General features: G+C 26.5%; 2 protein-coding genes across 3 annotated transcripts; one reads left to right on the top strand and one right to left on the bottom strand.

The window, feature by feature from the left end:
- Window positions 1-81: 81 nt before the first annotated feature.
- Scamp (secretory carrier membrane protein) lies at window positions 82-3,161 on the bottom strand. The gene is made up of 8 exons (XM_072898007.1): window positions 2,934-3,161; window positions 2,010-2,270; window positions 1,858-1,921; window positions 1,635-1,763; window positions 1,401-1,557; window positions 1,224-1,325; window positions 1,012-1,138; window positions 82-894 (listed from the first exon to the last, which is right to left on the bottom strand). The coding sequence occupies exons 1-8, from the start codon at window positions 2,988-2,990 to the stop codon at window positions 733-735; spliced, it is 1,059 nt and encodes a 352-aa protein (XP_072754108.1). The 5' UTR covers window positions 2,991-3,161; the 3' UTR covers window positions 82-732.
- A 2,613-nt stretch (window positions 3,162-5,774) lies between these two features.
- On the top strand, window positions 5,775-19,639 carry LOC140667728 (uncharacterized). Of its 2 annotated transcripts, XM_072895909.1 has the most exons (11): window positions 5,775-5,954; window positions 6,272-6,490; window positions 7,127-7,323; window positions 8,151-8,273; window positions 12,123-12,412; window positions 13,084-13,288; window positions 13,397-13,435; window positions 14,469-14,585; window positions 14,683-14,903; window positions 16,099-16,432; window positions 16,910-19,639. In XM_072895909.1, the coding sequence occupies exons 2-11, from the start codon at window positions 6,273-6,275 to the stop codon at window positions 17,089-17,091; spliced, it is 1,926 nt and encodes a 641-aa protein (XP_072752010.1). In that variant the 5' UTR covers window positions 5,775-5,954; window position 6,272; the 3' UTR covers window positions 17,092-19,639. The 2 variants fall into 2 exon arrangements, with proteins under 2 accessions (XP_072752010.1, XP_072752017.1); XM_072895916.1 differs by lacking the exon at window positions 13,397-13,435 and having other exon boundaries at window positions 16,910-19,637.
- The last annotated feature ends 640 nt before the right edge of the window (window positions 19,640-20,279 follow it).

Here is a 20,279-nt window from a genome sequence, read left to right on the forward strand (position 1 = left end):
AATTAAACTCACTTTTTGCGGAATTATTATGTTATGTATATATAATTATTTATATTTATAAAAAGAGGAATGTGTATAGGATTTTATAAGGTTTATAATAAGGTCGCATGTCAACAATTATAAGTAAATCAGCATTTATGTTAATATTTAACAAATTTAAATCAAATTATGTTCTATAATTGAATCTTCTGATTATTTAAACTTGGAAAAAGCTGTAATTACTATTTTTTTGTCATAGTAATTGGTCTTGTAGCTTACACATAATTATAATGTTATGAGACTGTGCCACTAAAATATGAAAGCTAGTAAATATAAGCAATTATATAATAATAAAATAATAGATATGATTATGAGTAACTCACTCATACCATTGTAATCTTTATAGACCTCAAATAAACATGAATGAGTTACGATAATGAATGAATAAAAAATGAAATACACATTAGTTTTGAAAGATTTCTTTAGAATATCCATTAATACTTCAATAGTTTGCTATAGCTGTACAATTAATGTTAATACAACATACATCAGAGAATAAATTTAATCGTGAAGCACAATTTTTGTATATTACAGTGTTCATTTGTAAGAATAAGTTTTGCAAATACATTGCATTTCTATGATTGTTTTGCAGAATCTGTAAACAGTGGAACTAATGAGATCTATCCACTTACTTGAATGATGTAAAGCCAGAATATAATGTGTATCTGAAGAACAAATAAATGATAAAGTTATTTAATAACGTGGCTGAGTAGCATTTGCCATTTGTGAACGAACTGCACTTGCTGCAACATTGCTCGCAGCATTTTGCACATGCTCGTTTCGTAAGAATGTTGTAGCAAACTCTTGCTGCGCCTTCGTAACACTCGCATCGGAATTACGATAAATGCGATGAATCTATAAATATATAATCACAATATATTAATTAATATATTATTACAATTTTTAAGATTAATATATTATTCATTGAAATTAATCAATCGGTTTTCATTTTTTCCAATATATGTATTATACCTTAGTAAGCAGTAAGAGATCACCGCCTGCAGCAAGAAGAAAAGAAATAGCGATGAAGAGCATAAGGAGACCAACAAAAATACCTTTGGCCGTTGAGTCCAGCATCCTAATTGCCGTTATTATACCACTAAAATATAAAAGATACAATTTATATTAGCATAAAAGTACTCATGTCATCCACAAACCTAAAGTGAATAAAAAATATATATTACCAAGTTCCCGCACCAGGAATACCTATAGCCTGTATACTTGTGACAATAAGTTGAAAGAAGAAAACGAAGAAAAAGACCATAAAGTTAAAAGAGCTGTCATTCCTGAAAAATTAAAGCGATGATTAATTTCTAATTCTTATGCTTTATTTGATTCTTGTGATATCAAACAAATTTTACTTGAAAGCCCTATACGCTGGTCTAAACCAGCACATGAAGGAAAATGGAGTAAAGAGTATAAGATACAAGAGTGCTAGACCAAATGTTGAGAACTCCTTGTCAGCAAGCATCAGAACAAATCCTCCAATGACATTAAATAGCAGGACAGATCCATGAACTGTAAATAATATTATTAAATATATAATATACGTATAATATTAATAAATAAATATAATATTGTTTATAAAAACTTACACATCCAGAGATAATACAATTGTCTCACTATTTTTTGAAAATCAGTGTGAATTTCTACATCAATATCTTGATAGAAGCATGGTTGGAAACAACATTTGTCTGGCAATGGTGGCCAATTATTTCGCCTTGCTGTAATATCAAGAATTTCAGTAAATTTTTTTATTTATATAAAAAATAATATTATTTAAACTAAAAATTATAATTATAGCATAGAAAAACTAACGGTAGTAAGGAGTATTTCTTAATTCTTCTTCTGCTCTAGCTTTCCATTCTGGTTCAGCTCGTTGCTAAAATATATTAAAATATTCTCTTATCTTAAAACACTTGAAAAAGTTTACAAAAGAAATTTCATAGAAACATTCAGCATAAATTTACATCTGATGGAGGTGAAATAGAACTTCCAAGCGTTGCATTGACTGTTTGCTGAGGAGTACGAGCATATGCAGGAGGAGGTTCTTGATTAGTAGGTTGAAGTGTAGCTGGTTGCTGTGTTGCACCGACTCCACCATAGATTGGTGGATTCACTGCTCCTCTGACTTGTGTAGTCCCTTGAGTGCCTTGCTCAGCAAAAGGATTATAATCTTCAAGACCTCTACTAGCGGGTGTAGACGTTACTGCTCTTCGAATCGCTGGATCCTATTATTCATATTAAAAGACATATATCTATTAATTCTTTATCTGCAATCTTTTAACTTGTTTTATCTTATCATTATTATTCATTATATTTTTATCATATTTTTTCTACATTACATTCAAATATGAAAAAGCGTTTTCTTCAAAGTACAAAGAAACAAAGTATATCCTAATAAATTATTATTAAGGAGGGAATAATTTTATATTTTACAAATCGTTTTATATTATTTTAAAATTTCCAAGTGTAAAAGAAGAATAATATTACGATAGTATGTTTTATTACAAAGTATAACAAACTTACAAAATGTAAAATAATACAGTATGCAATATAAAGTAAAAATATGATATATATACATATGATACGATTAGATTTTATGATGATAAAAAAATTATCGATTGCCTAAGGATAGAAAAAAAAGATTATTAATGTAAAGGCGCAGAAAAATATTTTTGCCAACGTTAGAATGATAATCAATAATTATTAATCGAACCTTGTAGGTGTCACCTATCGTTCGATGAATCGTGATTAACCTTTCCTAAGAGATAGATGATGAAAGAAAATACCGGCGAGGTGGGCCGACGAATTTTGACAGATACGTAGGCAATATCGGAAGCACTTAGTTGCATGTTTCGCTTTCGTCATTCTATTACACACATGCTGCTTACCGAGAAGGGATCGTTGATTGTAGGCTCCCCGAAGGGGTTCTCGTCAAAACCGGACATCTTTTGCCCTCGTCCTTGCACCGATGATATACGGCCGAAATGCTCGGAATTCGTACGTCTTCAATATATTCGATTAATCTTATCTAAATCTATCTAAATCTGACAGACCATGGTTCAGCCGTTACGTACGGTAACACCGACTGCACTCATTCATCTCAAAATGACATCTATCCTATATACCTATTACTAGAGACACCGACCAGGTACTGTCTTGTGAAAATAGCAAAACAAATTTGCAAAAACTATTTTAGACCTACTGTAGGTAAATAAATCTTTACATTGTCGGCAATAAAATAATTTGATACAAAAATATTTATTTTATTTTTTTTTTAGATAGTTACGTAAAAGATATATACACTTTTATAATAAAACAACAGTTGATTGAGTTATGATTAAAATAACTATAATTATCTCTATTGGAGTAGAAACGGTCGGTAATGTCATCACTCTTCAATTATCCCCTGACCTATCAGCCTACTTGATCGCAATGAAAATTTAATCAACCAGCCCAAGAGCTGGCTGTGTTTAACAATTAATCATCGTTACTTAAAAAACTCCTGAGAGCGACTATTTTGGCTTATTTATTTAAAACTTATTTACTTGACCTTTACTTAAGAAATACACTGTCCAGTGTCGCCTCTATATCTATTGTACAGCCGTTTGGAACTACTTGGCCATATTCACTTTTCGATGTTACTGATGATACTGATAAAATTCCGCTGAGATATCATTCACATAAACTTTACTTTGCATAATTGAATTAGCAATACACGAATTCCTTTTTCAGAAAATACATGAAAAGAAAATATATTTTATTTGTGTAAAATATTATTTAATTCGATATTAAATATATAGATGTATGATAAAATTGATTGCAAATCTAAAAATATATATATATATATATATATATATATATATATATATATATAAAATTTTGATTTGTCTTCTAATTAAATCAAGCAGTGTGCATGGTATTTAATTTAGAATAATTTTGCCATAAAAAAACGCGCAGATATTGTATCGCAAAAAAGTTTGTCTTCCTTCGTAAAGAAATTTAATTAATTATAATAATATTAAATTACGCGTCATTTAACTTGACCATTTATTCCTCTAAGGAATGTGTCTTTTAGAATTTCAAACTAAGTTTGGATGGCTTTCCCTACTATAAATGTCATCTATATTGAAGTTAAGGTAGAGAACGGAGGCGGACGAATAGCTTCAAGGTTTCATGAATTCGTGTGGTGCATAAAATGTATTATTCATAGTGCTATGCATTATTGTCGAATCCTCAAGAGTATGCAGAGAGACACACGTTTCCGGAGCTTCGTGATTCCTTGTGACGTAATGTTGTTAGATTTTACTAGATTTTTTTGACGTTGCAATTAAGAAATAATGAAGACAATAATTTCAAATCTTAGCGTCGCGATTCTTTTAAATTTTACCAAAAAATTATCACTAATAAAATATTATTCTCGAATATAATCTGCTTTACAAAATGTAGTACGCATATATGTTTCACGAAACGCGTAACATATAAAAATATAAAAGAAAATAACTATTATTATCTTTGTTTTGTGTATTAGTAATTATTTGAAAACTTTGATACTATTTTTGTTCACATAATACGAGAATATAATAAAATGCATAAAATTCGTAATATTCCTTGTAAATATTTACAATTCATTTCTCAAGTTACTTTGATTACAATTATTCATGCAAACAATCATGAAATTTTTTCATGTTAACGCTCAATTCTTTTAAAGGAAAGGATGAGAAAGTTCCTGAGATTATCTATATTAAGATTTCAATCTACGATAAATTGCAGTCTACCAATGATAAGAAATGCTTTTTGTTTCCATTAACTAAAATTCCACGTGATATTGATTGGTGAAGAATTTCAGTGAAATTTCAAACAATTTGCATATCTCCACTTTCGTTAAAGTCTTATGATATGTTACAATATCACTCTTTTTTAAAAATAGAAAACTATCATTTTACTAAAGTTTAACTTCTTTTTTTATATATCAGAAGAAAAAACTGAAATGTTACGTGAAAAATCTTTACTATTTTTAAGGATTCGTGTAAAATATATTTAACAGCACATACAATTTTATAATGCTTGAAATGACTTAAATTTGAATAATTAAACAAGAATTACAGCAAAAAATTTACATCTTATTAAAATTCAAGATAAAAGAACTACTTTTGAATCACTAGTAACATAAAAATTCATATTTTTATCGAGAAAGATGTTAAATATTAATAATAAAATATTTACATATACAACTAAATGTATAGAATATTTTATAGACATAATGTTTTATATTTTTAGTTTTTAATATCATTAATCAAATAGTATCTAACATTCTATATTCCATCTCTTGAAAAAATTAATATATGTATAAAATATTTGTCTCTGTTGCACATGTATTGGCTAATTGCGTGATAAATTATATTCTCATAAGCTTTCAGATTATATTTTTTTCGCTACTTTTTCATAATTTCTTAATGACTTAAACTTTAAAACTTCTTTCTTTATATGCTTAAAGCAGAAAAGAATGTATTCAATATGCAATTTTAATTCTATCTTTATGACTGATGTCATTAACCTCGAATTGTACCTTACATGAAATTTTACACTAACAAGCGCTTTGAACAGCGTATATGTAAAAAATCTCATTATTACCACCTTTGTCAGTCTGACGCAGGCGCAACCCTTTTGCATTTCAACGATAGATAAAGCGACGTTATGGTAGCAGAACTGTCAGTCGCTGTGCGCTTGTCCCATAGTGCGTCAACCTTTTTTATATTGACCAGCTTCGTACGTTAAACCCGCGTCGCGTGTAATCTACATGCACGGTTTAATAGTTAATAAACGAGACCATAAAAACTGACTAATAAACGGTTGCTTTTTTTGTGTATAGCTATGAGATGGATGAAAAGCGTGTAAACATTTCCGCGAATGTATGTATTATTATCTTGTATGCAATTTTTAAAATCTTCCTTTTCGAATTTTTATCAAAGTTTCATTGTTTTTGTTGCTTTTATTATGTTATTTTATACATGAGAATATATTGTAATTTTATGTTATACGTGAAGTACAACGTAAAACAATGAGGTATATCGAAACGTGATTATTTGTGTCAAAATGTAGTATTGGTTATAATGTTTTATTCTTTTAAAATTATAAAAAAATCTTAAAAAATATATATATATATATTTTTTTTTTTAAGATTTTCTTTTTTAATTACGATTATTACTGTAATCGATTTTCATTGTAGAATGGATGTAAGTTCGTTAGTTCCGGCAGGTCTTCAAAGTAGGCAAACAGATGAATGCGAGGTTCAGGCGGGATATAATAAGTTTTCAGAAAATTTGCGAAAGTTTACACCACAGGCTATACAGTGCGTCATTTTTTGCGGTGGATCCAGATGCAAGTATGAAAATCCAAAAGCTTGGCCACCTGTCCACATGGCAATACAAAACATCTTTTCGCATTGGTGAGTGCCTATCGCTTCTTAAATTTTAATTGGATAACAAGAAAACATAAAGTGAACAAAGAATATAAAATATTGCCAATAAAATATAGCTCTTATTTTTTAATAATTTAATGATTCAATTAGATAACATTTAAGAGAGAAATTAAAAAATAATCAATTTTATTACTTAATATAGTATGATACATATCTAATATGAAAATAATTAATTATAAAAAAATTATTTAGTATTTATTACCATTTTAGTATTACATTATGATGAATTTGCTCACATATAAAAATCGAAATATTATGAAAATATTATGAAAAATATAAATATTTGCGATACAATATTATTCCGAAATAATATTTGTATTTATAACTTGTTATATTAGCTATAGACATGTACTTTGTCTTAAAGCCATCTTATATGTATTATTATATATTGACATTCTGCCGAAGCTTAACAGTACCAAAGATTTATTTATAAATGATGATTATAATCAAATATATAATAGGCATATTGACATATTCTTTTCGTTGCATCGAGATATGAAAAATTAATAAAATAAATCAAATCTCTTAAATTTATTATTACGTATCTAGTTATTGTGCCAGCATTTGCATTGATTCTCGATCTAAATGATTCAAATATTTTAGGGTGACTGATGATGTCCTTGCGATGGCACGGCCTAACACCGCTCAAATAATAAAGAAAGATATAATTGCCCAATTTCAAGGTTGGAGCATAAAAACTATAATAAACTTGCAAACACCTGGCGAACACGCGAGCTGCGGTGGTCCACTCGAAGAGAGTGGTTTCACATATGATCCCCATATTTTTATGAAAAGTAACAGTAGGTATTAAAAACTTATTATTTAAAATACTTATATAAAATCCAGATTCTCAGTACTTATTAACTATCAATTTCTATTTATATTTATCATCAAGAATAACTTTAAAAAATATTATAATTTTTTAAAAATATTTCTTAGGAAACAAGTCACAAGTAAAAAAAAGTTGTTTATAATGTTTTTGTATAATATTAATTACTATATATTTCATTACTTATGACTTCTGTATTAATATCATTATTAATACTATAATATAATAATATTATTATAATATAATAATAAATATTTGTATTATTTTTTAAACAGCAACATTTCTTCTTTTTAACTTGGGTTATTTTATATTTTATAGTAGGCTGATTGAAACATAAATATTAATATCCTAATAAAAATCTGTTGTGATCATATACATTGTAGATGATGTAATGATCAAAAATTATTTATATAAATTGCTCTATATATGTATGTATAATGTTATTACATCTCACATTTGTGTCACAAATTGTATATTGTTGTATATTAATGACAGAGGATGTGATAAAAATTTTATTTTTAAATTAGCCAAAGTTACTGTGTGGTTAAACAAAATGAAAATAAGTCTGTCCTTGTTAAACGTATAGAATTGTCTGTTCCCCATTCCTTAACAACCACTAGCTAGATCGAAGAGCTTCACAATATAACATGCAATGCAGCAAACGCAAACATATATGTATCTATACAGGGAAAGAAAAGCTCCAAAATAACAGCCGTTGCTATCGTTCATTCTCTTTATTACAAATATCTACGTTCAGTATCAAGTTGTTCCAATTACGATTATACGAATTTGTTGCAGTTTACTATTACAATTTCGCCCTGAAAGATTATGGTGATGCTACAATGGGAAAGCTCCTAGATATGGTCAAGGTTGTGGCCTTTGCCGTGCAAGAAGGAAGAGTAGCAATTCACTGTCATGCTGGTAAATTGATTTTTCACACAGTACACTTGACCCAATTGCATCCCTTCCGGCTATCATGGCTTTTTGAGTGCACGATTGTATCAGATCAATGCGTATATATATATATATATATATAAGTTAGTCTACAATATTTGTTTGTAAGATCTTCTCTTTGATATATTTTTCTTCATTAATCAGTTTTTATATTAGTTTTATTTATATTTTTATATAAATTTTGTTAATGTAAATAATTTATATTTCTGTCAATATCAATCTAAGCAACGCGCGTGAAAAGTGTTTATCATACGATACAATACAATATTATCATGATATATTGCATGCATATGAAATCGGTTGATACATTCGTGCATCGTGCGTTTGAATTTTTACGCTCACAGATAAAAAGATTAAATTTTAACTACAAAAAGCAATTATTGAAAAAGAACTGAACTTTTATACATAAATAAACAAACCATATAATGTTTTAACACATAAATATACAAAAAGGACTTTTTAGCTTAAAATACATTAGCTTCAACTTTTACAAATGTAATTCTCAGTATTTATTTTTTATATAATAAAATATATACTTATAGAAAAAACAAAAAAATATTCTAAGACAAAAAATAACAAAATAGAAAAAAAATAAAGATTTCCATCATTTTTTAAAAAGCAATTTAATATCTTTTCCTATAAATTTGAATGAACAAATAATATGCATATAATAGAAAATATTAGTAAAATATTGCAATAGCCAACTTACCCTGATAAAAGAGGACTGTTTTATCTAAATTATGAGGGAAAGATAACATAGTATTTATTAAAAAAATAATAAAAACAAAAATAAAAATTATAAATCAAATTACAATTTACATATACCGTTATAAGTCTACCGTTGATCATGACAGCTTAACTATAATTTCTTTTAGTGAATGACACATGAGAAACTCTACAGATAATCAAAAGTAAAATCATGATATAATATTCACAACATCGTTAATTTAAATAATATACATACATAAACTACTGTAAATATTGATTATCTTTGAAAATGATTAAAAAATACATTATTTAGTGATTATTAGAGAAATTGTAACTAATGGTCATTTTTTTGCTATGATCGTCATACCCGGAATTTACATGTATGATGTAAAAAGTGATTGGTTAATAAAAATTACTATTCTATAATTAGTTAATTATCTTATAATCTTACAGACATAATTATATAAAAATAATTAGATAAAAATGTATGATACTAAAATAAATTAATTCCCACTACGGTAATTTAATGTAATTTATTAGCATCATAAACACACACTATCGCACACGCGCGTGACGAAGGATTTCATTAAAGCACAAAATGCGGGTGGAACGATAAGCGATCTATCGAACGTAACAGTGGTATTTTTATACCCATATCCCTATATCATGTTCGTTTACACATAAACAGTGCATACACAAGAGAAAATATCCATTTAGATACCCGTCTAACGTAAATTATATCTGTACAGTTAAAGCTTTTTATTCATGAGAGATAAGTTCCGCCCATATGGAATTTCTTGTAAACATCAGGTTTCTCTCTATTGACGATCAATTTTTATGAAGCGTTCACAAAGATAACAGACTAGAATTAAAATTTTGACCATAAATACGGAAATTTCTGGTTGCGAATAAAAAGAGTGGTCACTCTGCAACTACTGAAAATACATATCGCGAAGAGCTAAACATGGAGAGAACTGCGTGTAGTGAAACCATGAATAAGAAGCTTTGTCTGTATTATCACATTATCACATTATTATGTACTGAAAATGAAAGATCTAATCACGAAGGTCATTCATAATGAATTAATTTTTTATGCGTAGAAAAAAAGATTGTCATTTAATTATTAAATGGGATTGCTTGTTTTTAAATATATTAATAATGTTTTATATATGCTTGGTTATATTAAATCAACAAATCAAAACTAACGAAAAATATATAATGTTATGCCAAATATGCCATTTTAATGTATTACAATGTGTTATGTCATAAAAGATTATAATTTATTTACTTATTTTAATATTTTATATGATAACGTCTTACACATATAACACAAACGGTATAAAAAATTCGAAAAGACATACATTTCATTGGATTTTATTTTTAATTTATCTTCAAATCTTTATTTTATTAAAGATTGTTAATTGTTAATTTTATTAAAAATAGTTTGTTATTTTTTTATAATTATGAGATTGATATCTTTTTATCATATAATATTACTCAACTTTAAATTATATTAAATAAATCAATTAACAGCTACAAATTAAATTATAATAAAACAATTTTAGAGAAGCATTTAAAAAGTATATCAAGATAATGTGCAACTATTATTAAAATAAAGACTATGTAATTAAAAACAAAGTTTAACTCAAGGATTAAATTTTTTTGTAAAGTTCATTAAATATTTTAGAGTTATTCATTCTTTTATTTTAAGTAATAAAATATAAATTTAATGTTGTATAAAGTTATATATCGACAAATTTATAATATTTTCTCTAAAATATTTTTTTTAGTTTCTAATTTTTCCAACACTACATTAATATATATTCCATTTATTCTTTATCATCAAATATTACATTGATATATTCTTAGTACTAGGTATTGGTGTAATTATAGAAGGAGTAAAAACATGAAAAATAATATACGAGCTCTTTATTGATTTTATCAATCAATAATAAAAAGATGTTTTAACTCCAGAAATATGTCACACACATTATTTAAAGTGGTATTTTAAAGATATGTGTGGTATTATTTAAAGATATGTAGAGTAACTTCTAATCCATTTAAATCGATCAATCGGTGTTTCCTTAAAGGTTAGTGTATAGAGAAAAAAGTTTAACAATCATAAAAATTAGCACTAGCTCACATTTAATCAATAAAAGCTAGACTAAAATTATGAGGATATCGTACAATTCTAATCGCTATTAAAGTATTAATTATTTATAATTATATGCATTCAAGTGCCGCGAAACTGATATACTAACATCTTTTCTCTCGTAATTGTTAATATATTTTGTAAAATTAATAAAATCAACTCGATCAACTAGAAGAATTAAATAGAGAAATCAAGTTAAATTATAAAATTTATTCACGCCGATATTATCGCTATTACTTAAATTGATTAAAGTTTTGTCCAGGAAATGTTTTATGTATGTACATATTACGTAACTTTATAAAAGGGAAGATATAGGAGATTGCAATATTTTTATGTCAACCAGTAAATTGCAATGTCATTCAGCAAATACATCATCATTGCATACAAATTTTAATTTTCTGCTTCGTAACTATAATTAACATTTCTTTATTTATAATATTTTAACATTTCCTATTACATTTACTTATAACATTTTGCTAATAACATAGGATCGATAAGGCAATGTTTTATCAATAACATGATAACTAATCACAATAATTAACACGGTTAACTAATCTGACTATTCTTAGAAATCTAATCTGAGATCTTTCAATTCTATTCTTGAAATTTAAAAGAGATTGCAAATCGCTTTCGTTTATAATTGACGAACTTTTTTTTAGTATCTCTCCTCAGATTTTACATATATAACTTAGAATTACAATCACTTCTCTTTATTGAAGAGAAAAAGATGGTCAGAGATTGATAAAAACAATTTTATGGTTGATTCCTTTTTTATATATAATAATATACATAATATTTATATAATTTCTTAATTATTCTAATTTCTTAATCTACAATTTTTTATTATATATAGTTTGCTTACTATTATTATGTATAGCTTGCTTACTTGCTCGTATCTAATTAATAACTCTACAATTTTAGACCTGCAGTGACAAAACAAAATATTTAACTTTCAGGTCTCGGCAGAACTGGCGTTTTGATCGCGTGCTACCTTATTTACAGTCTTCGTGTGAGGGCAAACGATGCTATAAGATTTGTCCGCATGAAACGTCCGTCTGCTATACAAACACGCGGACAAATACTTTGCATTCAGGAATTCGAGCACTTCGTACTTCCGCAGATGATAGTATTTCCTTTACATAGTACAACTGGAGATCGCAAGCCCTATAGTCTTCAAACATACATGAAGAAGCAGTACAATATGCTGCACGGATATGAGCAGCGTAATTTTAAGCATATTCCAAAAGTAAGATGCATTTAATAATTTGATAATTTAATCATTTTACTAATTTAATAATTTACTAATTTAATTTAATAATAATTTACTTACGTAACATTCTGGACGTTTTTAATGTTTATAATTATGTATTATTTATGTTTATTTAGTTTTATTAAATTTAATTAATTTAATTAAATTTGATTAAATTGCATTAAATTTAATTTTTATTGTTTTTTTTTATTTGCAACAAGTTGTTGGAATTATTAACAAAATCTTTTTAAAAATTAATTTTTTTTTAAATTTTTTAGGACATACATTATAGTACCTATATATAATACCTTTACAATTATTTAAATACTGTTAAAAATAATAAAAAAGAATAAAACAATATTTATTTTAATGTTTCTTTTACTTAACAGTATATTAATACTATCAATAAATAACAATTAATTTTCTACATGAAACTGCATTGCATTATTATCTGCGTCTGGCTTTAAATAGCTCGTGAAATTTTACATTGTTTTCACATGTAGAGTTTTAAGCCCGTATTCTGAGCTCATATTTATCGCTAAATGTGTACAAACACATATATAAAAACACATTTAAAAGCACATTTAACGATGAATATGAGCACAGAATACGAACTTATGTCATTTTACTTGATTTGTTAGTTTTCTAATTAATTAAATATTTATTAGATCGTTTTTATTATTTGCGAACGGATTCTGCAACTCTGCGATTGTCAAGAAGACAATTCACCTTCCGAAATTGCATATACGATTTCCAATGTGCCTTTCACGCAGAAATTTATCTGCCACGTGTTGGAGAAATTTCGTGACGGCAACATACGACATTCCTATTCGTGGGCGGAATCCCTTACGGACTCATCCTACGAAAATTCAAGTAAGAAATATTACACACATATTTAGTAATTAAGTAATTTTATAATATCCAATTAATCTCCAGCCGTCCTGAAGATTATCTAATTAAATAATTGAATTGCTTGTTAAGGTCCACAACTTTATTATACAATATTTTCCTTGCAAATCTGTATGTATACATGTTTGTAATAGTTTTATTTTAATTAATTTAAATAACCAAAAATAAAACACGCAAGCAAATATATATGCATATACATGTATTGTACATAGGGTGTCTATAAATGTCTGAACAAATATTTCGCAACTGATTAAAATTATAAGAAAGTTTAATAAGAAAAATTTGCATGGCTTTGAGTGACAAAGTAAAAAAATATTTTTAGTGATCTTATAGAGTTATAAAGTTATCTTTATTTTTTAAATTATCCTAATTTTTTTATATACTCAATTCCTCGCAATGTTTTACGTAAAAAGTTATGAAAATATGATGGCCAAAAATTGAATAGTTTACAAGATATTTCATACTTTAATTTAATATAATTTTACATAAACTATGAAATATCTCGTAAAATATTTATCTTGTCTCGATACTTTTACGCACAGAATAATGAAAGAAATCAATTGGTGTAAAGAAAATATATAGTTATTTTAAAGAAAAAATATATAATTGCAAATTTATTTGCAATTTAAACATGAATAACAGTTGGTTTTTAAACCTCAGTTGTGTGGGTAAAACAAAAGTTAACTTTAAAATTTTAAATAAAACTCCTATATAAAATTACAGTTTTGGATTTTATGAATGAAAATAACTTAGTTTTATCCGAAACTTTTTTTGTTAAATGCTTCTATGAAAAAATATGATAGTTTGATTTATATATAGCTGCTTGAAATTGAATAATTAAATATTCAAAATATCCCTTCTATAGATTTCTAGACATTTATTTATTCGAATTAATGAAATAAATATTTTTTGTGAAAATACGCGACGCTTACATTTCAGTGATTCTCAAAATGTTACCAAATTAATTTAGTTAATGTAGTATCACTTTTATATATGTATATATATATTTGATGCCTTAAATATATTTCTTTATTAATTAATTTTAATATATGTATATTTATACTGTATGTATAAATTATATGTCTTGCGAGTGTATATATTTCGAGACATCATATGTATTTATAAAAAAAGTTATGTATTACAGTATCTACTAAAGTGTGTAGCCAAGGATCATCCCGAGATACTTGTGATGATATAGGAAGATTGAGCGATGTATTTTGTATGTCACCGGATACCCCTTCCTGTAACTCCATATTTCCGGGTATTATTATTGATTAATTTATGATATTTGCTCAAGCTTCTTTAATCTGCCCTGTTAGAATAATGTGTATATCTGACAGTACGATCTTATGTGACAGGTCTTGATGACAATTGCGTCGACGATGTCTTAGGTGATGGTATTCATGATCAAGATCTAGTTGATAATGATTGTTATAAAGAAATTCAGTCACATATGGACTTAAGAAATGTCGCTCGCAATGATTATGAAACGGTGACTGCTGAGGAAGCTATCAAAGCACTCATCGGAAATGGCGCATCTCTTCCGGATCCCATAAAGAAACGTTTGCATGATTATCAGGTACTTTATATGCAAGCACAATATTTTTAGTATAATATTGTTATAAATAGAATTATCCAATTTCTTCAAACTATTTTCCATATACGTATTAATAAGGCTTTACACCTTTGTATTATATACTCATATATAGTCCTAAATACATTTAAAGTCATAGATAGTGAATCAAACATAATCTTTATATGCTTTATACACACACACACATATATATATATATATACACTACCGTCAAAAGTTTAAGACCAAAAAAATGTATAAATTTAATTTATAATTTCTTCCCAAAAAGTAATGCAAACTATTTTTACTTTTTTGCGGTATTCACATAATCCTATAACTGTTAATAAAAAAAGAGACAATCAGCGGTATGCCATGCTTCTGCTTGTAAACAGAAATTATTTTTTCGAGAAGCCTAAAAAGCCGCCGTTATCAGTTAACTAACTGAAAAATCTTTATGAGAGATATTAAAGAGGGAATGGAACGTTAATAGACAATGAGACAATAAAAAAACTAATCGATAGGATCCCTAGACTTTGTTTGAAAGTTATAGAGAAAAAAGGTGAATTTTTTATGAGAAGTGTTCAGTGATTTTTTATAAATTAAAAAATTTTATTATTTGTTTTCACTATTATGTATTTTGTTTAAAAATAAAGTTTAATTTATTTATAATTTGAAACATTTCTGTTTTGTATTTTTTCCGTGATCTTTATTTATTACTGTAGTCTTAAACTTTCTGACGGTAGTGTATAATAAATCAATTTAAAATATTGTTGTTAAATCGCAAAATAAATTATTAATTTTAGTTGTATTCAAGGTATAGTTTTGATTATCATCGTATCACCTGCAGTGTATTGAATGTAAATTAAATTAGAAAACTAACGCTCTCTTTCTCTCTTTTTCTTAATAGAAAATATAAAAATATTTTTTTCATGTCTTCTCTATGCGAGCATAAATAGAATAATTAGTGACAGAAGAAGAAATAACATAACAATATACTCGATAATATTATTATAATAGCAATTAAAAATATATTGTTGCACATTATAAAAAATAGCAATTAAAAATATTAACAATAGTTAATATTTTTAATTGCTATTTTTTATAACATGATAATATGTGTTACTAAAGTTATATCATTATAAATAATAATAATAATTATAGTATTATTATTAACATTAAAAAATTAAAAATATATTATTAGAGTGATTTAAATCATCGATATACTGCCTGGCAACGATTAGAATTGGAAACTAATCTGGAGATTCTGTCAGCACTACTGTTCGAATGGCTGGAGAGTCTTAAACATCCCCTTCTTGATGTTGATAGTCTGAGTTATATTGTCGTGTGGAGTTCAAAGCCGCAGAGGTGCCTGGCAAAATTGCCCGTCTGCACAAGATACTTATTAGAATATCTTTTGCGATTTGTTACTCGCTTAAGGCCCATAAGAACAGAGAGTCAGAGCTTAATTACTAAAAGGCTTATGGCAGCGTTGACACAACAAACAATCTGGATCAAGAATTCTTTTCATCCTTCAAGTATGTATTTTTGTTATTTATGATTACTATAAAAATTACAGTTAAATAATTTATTATAATTTATTATAATTATTAGATATATTATAATTGTTATTATTATACCTTGTTATCTTAATTATTCTAGTTTATAGATCGCACATAATTATACATCAAGATAATAGTTTCTTTGATCATTACTTAAGGAGGTGTTTAAAGACATTCAATATAATTATGAGACACTTGTCTTTTGTTCATCGTTTCTATATCCTTGTTTGCGTCATGTCACGAATGCTAAGAAATATTGATTTATACTACAGTCGACTTATTCTATTTATATTTCAGCATCAATAATCATATAATCTTTATGACGATAGCAAAAGGCAAATTTATAAGCAATATCTTATATATATATATATATCGTTGTTTTTTATTCCCGAATTATCTTTATTTTTAATATAGAAATAACAAATTCTAATATTGCTAAAATTTGCATTTCAGATAAACATTTTCAAAAATTACGACGTGGCACTGCTGGAAAAGTCAATGAATTTTTCGTTCGCTTGATGAACTTGATAGAGGAAGTTAACACTCAAAGATTGGAAAAGCCCCCATGGGCATCGAAATGGGAATTGTTATCTAAACATTTGCGTGATATAGATAATCAGAAAAACAACGAATGAGTGTAATAAATAATAAAATAATAAAAGTAATAGACTCAATGTAATAACAATTACTACACGGAAAAAAGGCAAATAAGAACTAAGACGTGATTATTAGAGAAGGCGCAAATTTAAATATAGTATTCAAAATATTCACAAAATATATATTAATAATATACATTTTGGACTGCTTTTTGATCCATTTTTAACGAAAATTATGGTAAAACCAAAAAAATGTCACACAATTAGAGGTCGTAGTACGGATTTCTTCGTTCTGGCGGCAGTACTGCATCCATAGACAACAGAGTCAGTTTCGATGAACTAGCTGTGAGAGATCCACCGGACTTAGACGTCAGATTATTTGTTCTCTCTGAAGTCGTATTACAATATTATATACTGCGTGTAAAGTAGCATTAGGCAAGAGGTAATCTGAGTTCAGATGATAAGAGCAATTGTCCGGAAAGCAAGAGATTCGATTCCTGCCATCCTCCATTACATACACCCCTGTTTTATTACTATACATTATATATTTTTTTATATCCTAAGTAAACTATAAAGTTATAAAGTGTTAATAAGCATCTCGCAGAAAGTTGATGAGCGCATTTCTTCTGTAGTTTTTTAAATACAAAAATTGAAATAAGGTAGAGTCGAGAGAACAACTCTATCTTATTTCAATTTTTTGAAATCTGCCCACACAAACTGATCAACACATACTGGTTAACATACTGTAAACTTGAGTTTAAACAAGATCATCCGTGATGGATTTAATTTTTTTTCTTCTTTTTCTTTTTTCTCCTTTTTTATAATTTTAATTAATACCTATATTGAATAAACAATTAATTAATTAATTAATTAATACAATTAATTTTTTGTTCTCTATTATTATTGCAAATGCATGGTGCAAGTCTTCGGTATCATTTTGCAGTTTCAGGCAATTTTTTTGTCGCTTAATGAATAACATTTCAGACAAGTTTCTTTTTGAATGAAAATTCTATTTAAAATCTTAATATTATCTCAATTAATTTCATGATTACACTTCAGTATGTGATTCGTTATAACAAAAAGCTGTTTATAAGCTTCGTTTATAAGCATCTTTTTAATAAAACCACAGAGTTTATCAAGGCTGACATAAGATAATTTTGTGTTAAGATCGCAAAAGATTTGTTTATTATAAGGGAAAATTCTGAAATATAAGGAATTGCAATAAATAAAGAAGGCTTTTTCAAACGACTGTTTTCTTCAATCACGACTCTTCTTTATTTCTTTGTAATTAATAATTTTAAACGTTCTTGAATTACACTGCAGATGTAAAACAAGGGATAGGTGTTGTTTAAGAGAATGTTAATTATCAGTTCAAGATTTTTTTTTTGTAAATATTTTGTATTATAAGTTTACGAACTAATAATCGCGCCTTAACTCTTATTTGCCGCTTAGTGTAATTTTACACTAGCTATTAATTTTACACTAATTTTAACATTTTGACGAATTTCTTTCTAGTTGCCAACAATATATGTAAGTCTTTTATTTTTTATTTCATTAGATATGGATCAAAGAGAATAATTTAATTTCTGTAACTTTTTTTATTTACAATATATTAGTTCTTGTTTAAATTGTAAAAATGCCTGTAATAACAGCAAATAGCTGTGCAAGCAGAATTTGATATAGAGACTAATAAGAATAATAGAATAAGAATTTTGTAATAATATAAAATATAGTACTGAATATCTTTATTGTTCTACATCTTATATTAATACTGTAAACTGTAAAAATTATTGCTATTCTGCTTGAGAAAAACTTAACAATCGCGCACTGCAACATACTATTTATAAGCATTGTTGTTTTTAATCTGTGATAATATTAGAATTGACTTCCAATATTAGCGCCTTTGTGAATTTCTAGATTGCTTAATTTAATAATTATATATTATAACATAGATATGGATGCAATTTTTATCTCCTAATTATTAACTTTGTGAATGTTAACTATAATAATTTTAGTATAATATAATTGATAATTCTATAATAATTATTTTTGTAATAAAGTATATTAATCAATTTAACTTTTGAATTATATATAAATATTAACAAATTTAATAAATACGTCATACATTAAACAATTCAATATGTAAATTATATATATATAAATAATTATAATAAAGAATATTTTAGCTATAGTCATTGATAAGATATTGTGCACACAACTATTCTTATACAAATGTTGCTATCAGATTGTGAAGCGATAGACCAAGATGACCATGGATAGTAAAAATTTAAAATGCAACACATTTACGCAATAAATTTAAAATATACTATATTTTAATAAAAATAAAGAAATGATAGAGCTTTGCAGAAACCCTTCTGTAAAAAAAGCAGATATATGTCAACTAATGCCGTTATTTCAACTCTGTAGATTTTAATATTTTTATTCATCTTATCTGATGCCAAATTTTATGTTTAAGCATCAATAATTTTATAATAATGTATCTTACAATATTTATCATATTGGATTAAATTATATCCATAATTTTCTACTCCCATAGACACACAATTTTAATATTATGACCCAGATTTACACAATTAGTACTATAAATATGATGATTTGAATAAGACAGACTTTTTATATATTATATAATATATAAAAGTCTATGTCTTATAATCAATTTGATTGTAAGACTGATACTATTAACCGTAAAATATGTGGTAATCTATGAGCACTTATTTAATATAAATAAAGTTCAAAATTGAACAATCATATTTGATGTAAAATGTATTCATAAATATAATAGAAATCTCTATATTTTCTCAATAAACAAAATTGACATTAGAAACATATATTTTTGATATTTAATAAATAACATATGCGAAAATTACTACATACAGGTCAATATACATATTGTTTAATACCGATACTTGAAGTAATAAAAAGATAAATAAAAAAATAATAAAAAAGCATTATACTATAGAAAGTGATAACAGGTAGCAAGAAGTGTTTAAGATCCCTTTATTAAATGCATTAACACAGGGAATTTGAAAACAGAATTCTTAAAGAGCACAAAGTTTTCTTGTTTTTTTATATATCGTAGTTTTATTAAGTATATATCCTTTCAAGATAATTCTATATCAGCTAAGATCTTAATACTAACGCTTATATCGAACTAGAAAATGCGATTCCATAAATTCTCTATTTACAGTATGATATAAGTGTTTCCT

Source organism: Anoplolepis gracilipes, chromosome 1 (genome assembly GCF_047496725.1).
Source record: "Anoplolepis gracilipes chromosome 1, ASM4749672v1, whole genome shotgun sequence".
Lineage (NCBI taxonomy): Eukaryota > Metazoa > Arthropoda > Insecta > Hymenoptera > Formicidae > Anoplolepis > Anoplolepis gracilipes.

Coding starts and splice junctions, on each gene's coding strand:
- Scamp (XM_072898007.1), bottom strand. CDS start 2,990: ATGTCCGGTTTTGACGAGAACCCCTTCGGGGAGCCTACAATCAACGAT. Junction 1,326..1,400: donor CCAGCGTATAGGGCTTTCAA/GTAAAATTTGTT, acceptor TTAATTTTTCAG/GAATGACAGCTCTTTTAACT. Junction 895..1,011: donor ATCTCTTACTGCTTACTAAG/GTATAATACATA, acceptor ATATATTTATAG/ATTCATCGCATTTATCGTAA.
- LOC140667728 (XM_072895909.1), top strand. CDS start 6,273: ATGGATGTAAGTTCGTTAGTTCCGGCAGGTCTTCAAAGTAGGCAAACA. Junction 7,324..8,150: donor TATTTTTATGAAAAGTAACA/GTAGGTATTAAA, acceptor AATTTGTTGCAG/TTTACTATTACAATTTCGCC. Junction 12,413..13,083: donor ATTTTAAGCATATTCCAAAA/GTAAGATGCATT, acceptor AATATTTATTAG/ATCGTTTTTATTATTTGCGA.